The following is a 14,145-nucleotide window of genomic DNA, read 5'->3' on the forward strand; positions in this document are numbered from 1 at the left end:
GCAGCCACTCTCGCGGCGCCATCTTGAAGTCAAAACAACAAAATCCTAAATAACAAATAATGTGACAGAGACACAGAGAGTCATCCATTTTAAGAACTCTGCACCCTCTTTGTCATATGAAGCAGTTCTAAATGAAATAAGAGCATCAAAGCGTCCTTTTCACCAGTGGATCAGGGAACATCATGGTGGAATGTGCACGTCTGCGACAAGCTAAGTGTTGAAAGCAAACACAAACCTGTTGCATCCATTGACGAAAAGATTACAGTCTTACAGTCTCACATCTCCTGTCCCACGTAAATCCGCTTCAATTCCAAGCTGCGACAGATCCGCAGCACCAACCTTAACGCTGAACAAATCGAGGCTGTGAAAATTCTGCCCCATGACAGGCGCAAAAACGCACAACAAAAATAATAACAATAATAATACATTTCATTTGTAAGCGCCTTTCGAAACTCTCAAGGTCACTTTACAAGGATAGATTTTTCTGTGGGTGAGCAGCGGCAGCCACATGCGCCAGCGTTCACTCTACCCAGAAATAACACAGCAACAAATATAAGTTAGCTAACTAGCTAATAGATAGCTAATACATTGGTTATAGATAGCCAGATTGCCATATAGCTAATAGATAGCTACCAGAGCTGTCCAGCGATGACAGTCAAATGGCACTGACATTGCTCTGGAATCAAAAACTGTGCTGCTGAAAACTGTTGAAAGGGAATGCCGCCTGACCTTCTTGAGAATCGAGCTTCGACTCGAGTCTCTGGCCTCACCTGGGCAATCATTCATTCGCTAAGGTCTCATAGCGGCTCTGTACCAGGCACCCTAAGTTTTACAGTCTGCAGTGCTTCCTCATTGTTCTTCTGGTTGACCCAATTTGCTGGAGGACCGGAAGACAACCCGATTCAACCCAAATTGTCCATAGTTTGGACTGTAGGTATGTAAAAAAAAAAATGACTCTCCAAGCCACCATTTTGCTCCTAAATCTTTATTTGTATTTTGAAATATCGACCCTCAGATATGGATCAGGATGTCCCGTAGCGGTTTGCGTTTGAGATCAGGTACGGTGGCGTCTTCGGCGGGGTAGCCGACGGGGAGCAGCAGAAGAAGCTTCTCATTGGCCGGTCGCTTGAGGAGCTCCCTGAGCTTTGGTCCGCAGTTGAGAGGCGTCGACGTCACGGTGACCAGACCCACGTTCTGACAACGGACAGGGGAAAAAGAGTCGCTACGTCAGCTCCAAGCTAAGGTTGGTTAGCGCAAAAAAAACTTTATCCGGGGGTTGAATTCACCTGCAGTGCAGCCAGAAAGATGCCGCAGGCGATGGACACGCTGATCTCGTTGTAGTAGTGCGTCCGTTTCTTATTGTTCGGCAGGATCCCGTACGTCTGTTTAAAAATGAGGACGAGGTACGGGGCCACGTCCAAGTAGTCCTTGATCCAGTTTGTCCTGCGGCGGACGATTTGATCATTTGGGTTCGGACCTTAGCAAGCATCATGGAATTTCACATTCGCGGGCCGGATAAAATGCAGCGGAGGGCCAGATTTGGCCCCCGGGCCTTGACTTGGACACCCGTGATGTAAGAGATTAACCAGCTAGCTGAATAGAAAGAGAACTAGTTAGCTCGCTAGCTAGCTTGATAGATGAGCGTGTAACTTCACGTGCTTGATTTGCTTTTGCGGGCTGAATAAAATGCACCGTCGGGACAGATTTGGCCCCCGGGCCATGACATGAACACCGGTGGTGTAAACGATAGCGTAAATGCTCACCTGAGGGCAGCCAAATCTTTGACCCACTGGGCCCCCATGCGCTGTCGGTAGTTCACCTCCTCTTCTTCCTCCACAATCAGTCGGATGCGGTGCTTCATGTCCGGGTCGGAGACCACCACAAAAGTCCAGGGTTCGGTGTGCGCACCACTCGGCGCGGTACCTGCGCAAAATCGCGGATCGTTCCTTCCATTCATTTGTTTTGATTCCAAAAACGGAGTCTGGATTGGAAGCCGCGATTTTGAGCATCTGTCCGCCGCGGCGCCCGAAGTTCCTACCTGCTGTGCGGACGACGTTTTCGATGACTTCCCTCGGGACGGGCTCGGGGCTGATGAAGCGCACGGACCTGCGCTGGTTCATGGATGCGTAGAAGCGCTCGGACGCCAGCACCATCTGCTCCTCGGGCAGGCGCTGGTGCGAGTAAGGCACCGAGGGGACGTTGGTACCCTCGTCCGGGTCTACCCACTCGCCGCCTTCTGCTGGAACGCGGAGAAACCTCATTCAGGTACAGTCATACCTCCGTTTACGAACCTCTTGGCTTACAAACTTTTCGGTTTACGAATGTTAAATTGATGAAAATTTAACCTTGGCATATGAACTATTTTTCGGGATACACACGGAGCGCCACAATGACTTTGCGAACGAGCCTGTTCTCCTAACAAGAAAATGGCAGCCAACTTGTTTTTGTCCTCTATTCCCCACCCCCAGTCTTCGGTTAAAGCCACGTGATTGGTCAAGAACCCAGCAGTGAGGGGAGGTGGTTTAAACATTAAAGAGACAGGCAGATGACAGAGAGTGAGAAAATGGATAGAAAACAGGGACATTTGGACTCAAAGGCAGAGTGTAGCCTGCAAGGTTAAAATATCCCATCAATCAGGCTTCGCAAATAACCCGCACAAGCCATCTGTACACTAGATGCTAAAAGCTATCAACTCAGCTAAACAGAACACAGTTGATGAGGAACTAGGTAAAATTATGGCAGAGAAAGCACCTCCAAGGGATCATTCGTCAAGATTGTGAAAGAAGAAGGCTACGTTCCTCATCAAGTGTTTCATGCTGATGAAACCGGCCACTCCAAGCCATCGACCATCACAAAGGTCAATAAAATGACTATTATACTGTACAGTTTATTTCTTTAATTATAATACCATAGCACATTTATTATACATAAAATAAGGTATATTTTTTGTAGTTTAAAAGCTTAGAAAATTAGAAAGTAGAAAATTATGGGGACCTGGGAACGGATTATTCTCATTTCAATGGTTTCCTATGCGAAAATAATTTTTGCGATACACACTTTTCGCCTTGCACACTGTCAGGGAACCAATTAAGTTCATAAGCCAAGTTAACCCCCCTCTCCCTTTTGTCCACCTCTCACCAAGTTCTTTTGATTTGTCCTCACTGTCATCCTGCAAGTCCTGGTCCACCCACGGTCGTGTCCGTCCCCCATCTGGGTCGCCGGCGGTCTTGGACGAATGGCTCCTAGCGACCAGGAAGCCCATCACCAGGCATAGGACCAGCGCTAGCACCGCCGTCAGGACGGGGACGGCGAACATGACTGCACAGAGGACAGGACAAAGACTGACTGCACCTTAGCGCAAAAAATGACCCGTCAGCAAGCCCCGCCCCCTCACACCTGGAATGTTAGCAAAGGCTGATTTTTTTTGCTACAAAAGAGGTTCCAGTCTAAAGGTCACACAAGTTACTCTTTAGCTCAGCGATATGTTTTTTTTTTTTGTTCGGGGGGAGTTAAATAAATAGATACATAGATAAATACATATATAGATATCTAGCTAGCTAGCGCTAAAAAGCTAGCTAAAAAGAGCTCTAGCTAGTTATATTGTCTAGCTGGCTCGCTATCTATTAGCTATCTGGCTGGTTATATAGCTGTCTAGCTTACTGGCTATTGGCTATCTATTAGCTAGCTGACTAGCTTTCTATCTATTTGACTTACTTCCGGGTTGAGTGAACGCTGGCGCGTGTGGCTGCCGCTGCTCACCCACAGACTAAAATTATCCTGTGACTGTAAAATGACCTTGACAGTTTTGAAAGGTGTTTAGAAATGAAATGTATTATTATTATTATTATTATTGGCTGACGAGCTAGCTATCAATTAGCTATATAACTATCTGGCTAGCTATCAGCGAACTAGCCAGCTTTTTATCTATTTGAGTTACTTCTGTGTTGAGTGCACGCTGGCGCGTGTGGCTGCCGCTGCTCACCCACAGAAAAACTTATCCTGTGACTCTAAAGTGACCTTGAGAGTTTTGAAAGTATTATTATTTGTATCTACCCTGGTCAAGGTTGGCGCTTCAAACCGTTTATTGTGAAACACTTGAACACGGCGAAAACTACAAAAGGACAACATTACACTAAGTTCGACAAAACATTCAGTCAATAAGGAAATGAATAGCGTACCGCGTGCACCTTATTAACCGAAAGTAGATAAACGTTGACGTAGACTTGAGACTGCTTCTTTCTCTCTCGCCTTACTCGCTTTCATCGAAACACGTGACACGGAAGCGGAAGTGATAATGACAAAACAAAGTATCGAAGACGATTTTAAGAAAAACACATATAAAGGTTCGCATGGAAACATTAAACGCTTTTACAAAACAAATAAATTATATTTTTGTTGTCATGGCAACCAATGACCAGATAACAGCCAGTTACATTATTATTATCATCATCTTCCAGAATGCGTTCTTTCAATCGGGCACAAGGCGTCGCCACTGACTTACGGCATCTTTCCATGTACCGTAAAACCGGAGTTCAATCGCTGTTTGAATGATTGACGCCCCCCCCCCCCCCCATAAAATCTTGAAAAAATCTGCCGAGAACAACCCGAACAACAAACTGTCGTTAAAAATAACAAACTCCAATGAAACAACGAATTCCCGTGTTGTGATAGATTCGGCTTCAATCTCAATTGGAGGCGGCCGGGGGTAAGCCCCGCCCCCCTTCGGACCGTCCGCGCCCGAAATAGCAGCTGTTCATTCGAGCCTCACGTCCTTTTCCGCAGTTGTCCGCTCGGCACCGCGCGTCGCCCAACGACAAGCCGCCAAGTCGCCAAGCCGAAACGGGAGCCATGTCGGCCGCCAGCACCGAGAGCGGCGCCCCGGCGCTGCCCGCCGCCGCCGGCGCCGGCCGCGTCTTCTTCCAAGCCGGGCCCGGCGTGGGTTGCGTCGGCGTCGGCGTCGGCGGAGCTTCGGACGACCCGGTGCAGAAGCGGCAGGGCAAAGTGACCGTCAAGTACGACCGCAAGGAGCTCCGGAAGCGACTCGTGTTGGAGGAGTGGATCATCGAGCAACTCGGCCGACTCTACGACTGCGAGGTCGGTCCTCTCTTTGTCTCTTTGTGTGAAAATCGATCAAAATCGATAGTTTTTTTTCATTTAATTGGATGAAAAATATTGATTTAAATGTCTGGAGTTGAACTGAACGCAATCGATGTGATTGCTTCTCAACAAATGTCTGCACTGAATCCATTTGATAGCTTTACATTTTTTTGGAACCCGATGCTTTTTTTTAAAAAAAAATTATTTCATGCAATTAATCACTTGATGACGTCAAATGAAGTCCATTCGAAGCAACCTTTTTGAGACGTTTGCAGCATTTGTTTTGCTTGGCTTCCATAGACATTGTGCTGCTCCTTCCAGTGTGTAGGAGCCTTGCTTGAGCAGTCCGAGTCGCTCGTCTTTACATTGAGCGTGTGCTCAATGTATGGCTTTGCGCGCGCGCGTGTGTGTGAGAGAGAGTAAGGGGGTAGAGGGGAGAGGGGGAGAGAAGAGAGATGCCACCTGCCGCCAGATACTTAGAAAAGAAGGGCAGTGGGTTAAGGATGTGCTGATGCTGCGACTCGTCTCCTCGCCAACCAATGGCCGCCGCTGCCGCTCAACACACTGCCACGCATATGCGCACACGCTCAGTCGCACGCCATTCCGGCGGCGGACATGATTGACTTGGACACCTCTGGAGGGGAGGGGGGGGAGAGGGGGAGGGGAGGTCATCCAGTAGTTTCTGCCACCCCCAGTTTGCCCAAAATGAACATTGTTAGCCAGCTATCGCTTTGCTAGCATCCTGTTGTGGTTCTCTCATGACGTCGTTTGCCATTTCCAGTGTCAAAACTTGAAACGGCGACAAAAATAACTCGTTTGGTTCAAGATGACGTCATCCGTCTCAGCATGTCTCTCGAGTTTTTTTCCCCGATGCTTTTTTTCTGGAGTAAAATTGCTATTTCAAGCTAATGTTTTGATAATAATAACAATAATAATAGATTTCATTTAGAAGCGCCTTTCAAAACTCTCAATGTCACTTTACAGTCACAGGATAAGTTTTTTTTCTGTGGGTGAGCAGCGGCAGCCACACGCGGCAGCGTTCACTTAACCCAGAACAACTCAAATAGATAGCTAGCTCGGTAGATAGCTAATAGATAGACAACCAAATAGCTAGCTACTATATAGATAGCAAAGAGATATATATATCTAGGTAGCCACCTAGATAGCTAGAAAGCTAGGATACACATGATGTAATGAGAACCATTCAACTATACAGGTAACATCTGACTTACGGCCACCTGTACTTACGACCTCCAGACCCTATTTTTAAAATTTTAATTCTACGCCTGGCACCGTAACGCGCTAGCAGGCCAATTTGTTTAGCGCTGTTGAAAATGCAAATGGTTCTTTTGGGCCAATACCGAATTGCCTTTCATCACTCGCACTCCAAAATCAAATCCGAAGCGGCAGCCGGGCTTGTTGAAATTCATTAGAGCGTACGCGTTAGCATGCGCGCCTCGCCATTGCAAGTCGTGGTCGTAAGTTGAGTTGGCCGTAAGTCGAACTGGTCGTAAGTCGAGTTTGGTCGTAAGTTGAATGTTACCTATATTTTTTGTGGGGGTGTCAAGCTGATTGGAACAGATCAAAAAAATCAATTAACTTGTCAATGTAATAGAAAAGTAAACGATGTCGCGTGGAATTGGATGCAAACCACCTGGAAAGTATTGCCCTTGTGCCCTTGTGCTATCGAGCGTTTGTAACGATTTGGCTTCAATTGCAACGTTTTCGCTGTGGCGCCGCGTCGGGTTCAGATAACACGTTCGTTGTCGTGCTTTTAGTCGGGGAAAAAAAAAACGGGAAAGGCGAGCACATTGACAAGGTCACGAGAGAAGTGGGGGGCGGGACTGCTTCAGGATATAGATCTAGAGATCTAGAGTGGAAAAATATATGAGAGCGTGTAGAGGGGGCAGGGATGCATGAGTATCCATCGCCTGGGGAGACGTGGAAAGCTTTGTAGGTGATTGGCGACCGATCGCCGCTCTCCAAATGGCTTTTGCGTCAATTGCTTCCAAAACAAACCTTTGGAACAGATTTGATTTTTACAGCTGGCTAACTATCTATTAGCTATCTGGCTGGCAATATGGCTGTCTAGCTCGCTGGCTATTGGCTATCTATTAGCTAGCCAGCTTTCTATCTATTTGAGTTACTTCCGTGTTGAGTGAACGCTGGCGTGTGTGGCTGCCGCTGCTCACCCACAAAAAAACTTATCTTATGACTGTAAAGTGACCTTGAGAGTTTTGAAAGGCGCTTAGAAATCAAATGTATTATTATTATTATTAGATTAATATGACAACACAAAGAAAGTCATTGAATAGTAAACACTTTCTGCACCCTATTTGTTGCATTTAGTAGTTCTAGATGAAAGAGAAGACTATAGTGTCCTTTTCACCAGTGGATCAAGGATGTCATGGTGGAATGCGCACGTCTGCTACAAGCTAAATATTGAAAGCAAACACAAAGCGCTAGCGTCCATTGACCAAAAGAGATTGTCTCACTTATCCTGTGCCACATTCTGTAAATCCGCTTCAATTCCAAGCCGCGGCCGTTCCACATATAATTTTATGCATATAAAATTTCATAATTTTCACCCAACTATTTTTATGCCTCATTCAGACTTTGGAAGTGTTCAAATCAATTGCTTCAGTGGATAACTAGCGCCATTTTTTTTTGACTTTGCGATCATTTATAGCTGCTGGCTATTTGGCTATCAATTCGCTATCTTTTTGCTATCCATTCGCTAGCTAGCTAGCTGTCTAGCGTTCTGGCTGTCTAGCTGGCTAGCTGTTGGCTATCTGGCTATCTATTCACTGTCTATTTGCTATCCATTAGCTCGCTAGCTATTAGCTGACTGGCTGTAAGCTGTCTAGCTGGCTAGCTGTTGTCTATCTATTAGCTATTTATTTGCTATCCTTAGCTAGCTGGCTTTCTATCTATTTGAGTTACATCGGGGTTGAGTGAACGCTGGTGCATGTGGCGACCGCTGCTCACCCATAGAAAAACTTTACCCCCCCACCCTCCCACAGATATTTCCCAATATTATCATGGCCGATCAACTCTGCCGTTGACTGAAAATGACGTCATAGTGCCCTCTCTCGCATTGCCAACATCACTGGCGCAAAAAGCCGCAAAACAGGTGAGCGCTGACATTTGCTATGGCCGCCGCAGGGCGCTCACATTAATTAAATTCCTTTTCCAATCCACAAAATATTTGTCTTGAGTTCAAATTCCGGCGACACCCGTTTGGTGTGCTCGTGAATTTTTTGTTGCCGGGAGAACGTGGCGGGAGGTCTCGATGGTTTGAGCGAAAACTAAAATGGCCGCCGGTCAATGAAAATGGCCGCCGGTCGATGACACGGCCGTCACCAATGACATCCATTGCTTTATAGATCGGACACAATAAAAAAAAAATAACATTTCGAATGAGCCGAGCCAAAAGAGCCGGCTCTCTGAAAAGAGCCGTAGTTCCCATATAAATAAAAATATTTGATATAGTGTATTTTTTTACATGAGTTTTTTGTTTTTCGCATAATGTACATCATTTTTGGTAGTTAATTAATTTAAGCAACAAAAAAAAAAAACAAACAAACAAACAAACTGAGCAGCCATTTGGGAGCCAAAAGAGCCGGATCGTTTTGGTGAGGCGAGCCAAAAGAACCGGCTCCCTGAAAAGAGTCGGAATTCCCATCACTACTTCCAGTAAGTGTCACGATCGTATTTGGGCCCCATCAGGGGCGTGGCTAATGATTGACAGCCGGTGAAAGGTCATCTGGTTCGACTTGAGGCACCAAAAAAAAAAACGAGCGACAGAGTGTAAACAAAGCCGTTTTCTAGTTAGCATACGAGTTAGCGATTGTTGTCACGCTATTCAGCTCATCAATGCGGCTTAAGCCGATTTCGCCTCCACGCCCAACGTCGGTAAAACAGGCTCGCTCAGGGGCTTTACGTTCCCTTCTCCCATTCAATTGAAAAAAAATCGCTTCTTCTTTTGACCTTTCTGGAACAAAAACGACACATGTATCTTATAGTGTTTTTTTTTTTTACTTTTTTGTAGCTCATTTTTATATTAAGATATATTGTATTTAATGTTACTAATTTGTCCCATTATAATAACCTTTAAATGTAAAACCTTACATTTTGGATTTACTGTATCGCTAGCTAGCTGTTGGCTAGCTAGCTAGATAGATAGCTAGCGATACAGTAAATCCAAAAGCTGTCAGTTAGGACACAAAAAAATGGTGTCGGTTGTCCTGTAAAGGGGGTGGAGGGATAGCAGCTAGCTAGCTGTTGGATAGCTAGCTAGCTAATTGCTAGCTATCTAACTTGTCCTGTGACTGTGTAGTGGCCTTGAGAGTTTTGAAAGGCGCTTATAAATAAAATGTATTATTATTATGATTATTAAAAACAACAAAGATCGCACTTGCTTCCTACTCGGCCGCCATCTTGGACTTTTTCTGTCCGACTTCTTTGATATTTGAATGTACACACGCTGGAAGCCATTTTGAATCCTCACACTGTTTTTTTTCCTGATGGCTTCCCGCAGGAAGAAGAGATGCCCGAGGTGGAGATTGACATCGACGACCTTCTGGAGGTCAACAGTGATGACGAGCGAGCTGTCAAACTGCAGGTAAATGAAATGTATTATTATTATTATTATTATTTATTGAAGCCGCAAGGCTTTGCTTGCTATTCTTTCGCGGATACCCAATGAAACCAATGGCGAGCCATCCATTTTACACATAGGCCTTCAGTAATGCTATGTCTGAATCAATCCACCGCCACGACGGCAACAGTGTGGTGTTATTTACTGCAATTCCACTAGAGGGTGCCATTCATTAGCCAGGAAATAACTTAAAAAATAACTTTGATGTAATCTAATAAATACTGTCATGAAACTGTTCGAGTTTTTACTATGAACGCGTGGATTTATGATATGGGGTCAGAAGTCGCTCGTTCAACATCGCAGAGAAGGATGGCGAAGCATCAATAATAACCTAATCAAATGGCAACCCAGGTAACATCCGATTTACGACCACCCGGATTTACGACCATGACCTCCAGGACCCTATTTTAAACATTTTAATTCTACGCCTGGCACCGCAACGTGCTAGCAGGCCGGCAACATGTACGACAATTTTGGCTAGCCAGCCAGCATGTCACTCTCGCACAGCAATCGACCGTGTGATGGCACAGGAGAGGCGGAGTTTGCGAGTCATTTAGCCTCCGAGTCTGTATTCAACATTTTGAATGGATTTCGACTTACGACCATTTGGACTTACAACCATTTGGTCAGAACAGAACTCGGTCGTAAGTCGGATGTTACCTGTATATCATTTTTAAAGAGGGCTTCGAGCGGGTATATTACTGCTTAGTCAAGATTTTCAGAGTTTCTGGGGTCAAACTCAACCCGGCTGTAAATGAACTCGGTCGTAAGTTGGATGTTACCTGTATTATTTGCTATTTTTGCTATTTTTTTACATATTTTTTCCATCTTTTCTTGAAAAGTCCGTCTTGAAAATGGCAACGTGCTAGCAGGCCTGCAGGAGTCTCTATTCAATATTTTGAATGGCTTTCAAGTTACGACCGTTTGTTCAGAACAGAACTCGGTCGTAAGTTGGATGTTACCTGTATATCATTTTTCAAGAGGCCTTCAAGCTGGTATATCTCTGCTTAGTCAATTTTTTTAGGGTTTCTGGGGTCAAACTCAACCCAGCTGTATCTGAACTTGGTCGTACGTTGAATGTTACCTGTATCATTTGCTATTTTTGCTATTTTTTTAACGTATTTTTTTTCCATCTTTTCTTGAAAAGTCCGTCTTGAAAATGGCTTTGAATAATTCTGCAACCAAGTCCATCCCTTAATAAAGTTTTTTTCACCCATAGGAGTCGCTAATAGACTGTTACAAACCTACAGAGGTAAGTGAATCTGCTGACAGGCAAACATTGGTTGATTCTCGGCGACCAATCGACTGTAAATAATACCGGGGTGACATGATTTTTCCATACTTTGTCGGCGCACTAATTTTTTTCCCTCGTCCCAATTTTTGACTAACCGTCCTTTTCCCCGATTCTACTCCGGCAGGACTTTGTCCGCGAGTTGCTGGGCAGAATAAGAGGAATGAGGAAGCTGAGCGCCCCATCCAAGAAGGCTCTATAATGTCGGGCCCAACGCAGGTTTTGCCTTCCCAACCCGCCACCGCACTTGAGCAACTCACCCGCACATTAGCCACGTCACTCGATAGCCTGTCTGTACAATACTGGACTGTTAAAAATGGGGGTGAGGGGATACGTAGCAAACGGCATCGCCCACTTTTTGAAGTTGTTTTTAAGCCCCTTCTAACAGCCAAAGTGTGGACTAATTGTCGCACGATTATTTTTATTTATTTATTATTATTATTATTATTATTATTATTATTATTATTATTATTATGATTTTAGCGGCGGTATTTTCTGCTGTTCCCGCCATTGTTTTTAATTATTTACCTAATTTGCATGAGAGTGGGTATTTTCCCGTTTTTTTTTCATGGCGGGAGGAGCGTTTTAATGTCGCCATTGACCTGCTGTCTAAATCTGCTTTTCACCGCAGCAAAGCATGATGGGTATTGTAGTTCTCGACGACAAGCCTGATGATTGCTGGTGAGCCATTTCGGGGCAATGTGGGGGTTGTTTTTTATAATAATCATAATAATACATTTAATTTATAAGCGCCTTTCAAAACTCTGAAGGTCACTTTACAATCACAGGATGAGTTTTTCTGTGGGTGAGCAGCGGCAGCCACATGCGCTAGCGTTCACTCAACCCGAAAGTAACTCAAATAGACAGAAAGGTAGCTTGCTAGGTAGCCAGCTACATAGCTAGGTAGCCAGCCAGGTAGCTAGGTAGTCAGCTAAGTAGCTAGATAGCCAGCTACGTAGCAAATAGACATTGGGAAATGCAGTCGGTGGCCGCTGACAGTAGTTGCTAGACAAATGCGCATGGCATCCATTTTTTTTAGCCCCTCCATCCTCCATTTTGGATCAGTTTCTCAGTTGAAATCCGTCTTTGTTTGTTTTTTCCAACTCATCTCAGCTGATTGACGCTTTCCGAGCGTTGAACCTTCACCTCATAGACGAGTGGCAACGACTGTGAATCTAACCGAGTGAGGCTCAATGTTTATTTATTTATGTTTATTGTATTACCTAAATTACCCGTCTTGCATGCTTAAAAAAAGGCTAACCGAATAACGATATAAGTAACTTATAATCTTCACTTTATAGGACTTTTATTTTGACGTGATTTGATACGTCGGGAAGAATCCAGGAAAAAAAAATGGTGCTGTTTTTAATGTTTTTTTTCCAGGTAGTGGCTTTATGTATTTAATATGCATTCTGACTTTTTTGGGAAAAACACTTCAGAGCCAATAGGCTAATATTTTATAATTTATGAAAATGTATTTTAAAGGTGTGCATACAGGAAGCTTTGCATGTTTTTTTTTTTTTTAAGTAGCGCGTGAAAGGGGAGAAAGGCCTTCATTTGTTGGCCCGGGAGGTTTTTATTTCCTTTTTGGATACTTTTTATTAAGACCACAATTGATGTTATTTTTTTCCAAGTTGCTGTTTTTTGTTCTAAAGTAAATCCACAATTTAATGAAAATGTAACGCAAAAGGTGTGGTTTTTTTAAAAATTTTTTTCCTTGCAGATAAAAAAAATGCAGACAACTGCGCTGTTTGAACAAAACCGGATGTTTCGATGAACCCGCCATCATCTGTACTACTTTGAAGGTGTTGGATCTTTCGTTTCTTATCCAAGAAGCTTCGTCAGCGAAATAAAAAATTTGCTGGTAGTTTTGGCCCTATATATATATCCCTACTGTCCAGATGTGACGGTGCCAGACCTTTGCTCTAATAGGTCCCTGCTCTCAGGTTGGGGGGGAGCAGAGGACTATTCCCTGAGGCTACACTGATTACGTCTATTGTCTTGACTGCTTATGGTGACCCTGACGTGATATCGGACTGATGTGCCCCATTTGCTCTGGTATCATCAGCATAACTAAACCTATGTGGTTTCAGAAGTCTGTTGTAAGAACGATCCAAATTAAACCTCACCCCACCATGGCGATTTAGTGAAGGGTTTTGCTCTTTTATAAAAATAGCTTATTTTACTGCCCTTTTCGAACCATTTATTTTCTTTTGCTAAGATTTTAACCTCACCGTCTTCAAATGTGTGGTTGCTAGCTTTTAGGTGCATATGTACTGCCGATTGAGGCCCACGAACAAGGGGCGGGACCTTCTGAAACTGGCCATTTCAAACGTTTTTCTGATGTCAGTTAGAAAACAAAAAAAAAAAAATGGTGTCGGTTGTCCTTTAAGTTTAGTAGGCCGGCGCCTGTCTGATGTTCAACAGAGCATGACTTGATTGCCCACTGCGCGCATGAGTAACCTTTCTCTGCTGCTCGTCTAGCCACATATGACTTAGCCCAGTGGCCTACTGTACGCTGTTGCTAGGTAGAATTAGCGCCTTGGCGGAGAATCCTCGCCCACATGCCTTCGGATTGACACGCAAACGGCCTGGCGGATGCCAAGAGACGAGATTGGGTGGGACGGGACGCCGGAAGCCGAGTCGAGCGTACGCCTTTAAATTCCGTGACCCACTTTTCACAGCTGGGACTTGAATAATTGGGACTGCAAGGTTAATGTGAGCGGAATAGCAAAGGATGACAGCACCCCCCTGCCCCCACCCGCCATCTTGTTTTTTTTCATCTTGACACCAGCAGTCATTTCCTGGGAAATCTTCTGCCCCCGCCCCCACTAGTCAAGTCACATATTCTGGCCTGTCACTCTCCCCGCTGGATTCAGAGATCCATCATGCCTCCATCTTTGTCCGCCATTTTCCTGTTTGGTTCGTCTGTGTAAGCTCTCAGTCGTACAGGAGTGGTCCATCGATGAGAAGGTTTTTTTCGCCGTCATCTGTACTTCTTTGAAGGTGTCGGACACAGACGAACCAAACAGGAAGTAGATTGTAGTCAGGAAAATGGCGGACAAAGATGGAGGGATGACGGATCTCGTCGATTCCT

General features: G+C 44.7%; 2 protein-coding genes across 3 annotated transcripts; one reads left to right on the forward strand and one right to left on the reverse strand.

Annotated features, from left to right (window-relative positions):
• Positions 1-969: 969 nt before the first annotated feature.
• Positions 970-4,287, reverse strand: iyd (iodotyrosine deiodinase). Of its 2 annotated transcripts, none has more exons than XM_089022349.1 (6): positions 4,179-4,287; positions 3,139-3,318; positions 2,039-2,236; positions 1,764-1,923; positions 1,287-1,443; positions 970-1,194 (listed from the first exon to the last, which is right to left on the reverse strand). In XM_089022349.1, the coding sequence occupies exons 2-6, from the start codon at positions 3,314-3,316 to the stop codon at positions 1,012-1,014; spliced, it is 876 nt and encodes a 291-aa protein (XP_088878475.1). In that variant the 5' UTR covers positions 3,317-3,318; positions 4,179-4,287; the 3' UTR covers positions 970-1,011. The 2 variants fall into 2 exon arrangements, with proteins under 2 accessions (XP_088878475.1, XP_088878474.1); XM_089022348.1 differs by having other exon boundaries at positions 2,039-2,239.
• Positions 3,354-12,455, forward strand: ppp1r14c (protein phosphatase 1, regulatory (inhibitor) subunit 14C). Its single transcript, XM_089022351.1, has 5 exons — positions 3,354-3,452; positions 4,783-5,094; positions 9,638-9,721; positions 10,977-11,009; positions 11,176-12,455. Exons 1-5 carry the CDS (start codon positions 3,402-3,404, stop codon positions 11,248-11,250), a joined length of 555 nt encoding a protein of 184 aa, XP_088878477.1. The 5' UTR covers positions 3,354-3,401; the 3' UTR covers positions 11,251-12,455.
• Positions 12,456-14,145: the final 1,690 nt, after the last annotated feature.

Source organism: Hippocampus bargibanti, linkage group LG19 (assembly GCF_051943395.1).
Source record: "Hippocampus bargibanti isolate YZ-2025 linkage group LG19, ASM5194339v1, whole genome shotgun sequence".
Classification (NCBI taxonomy): Eukaryota; Metazoa; Chordata; class Actinopteri; order Syngnathiformes; family Syngnathidae; genus Hippocampus; species Hippocampus bargibanti.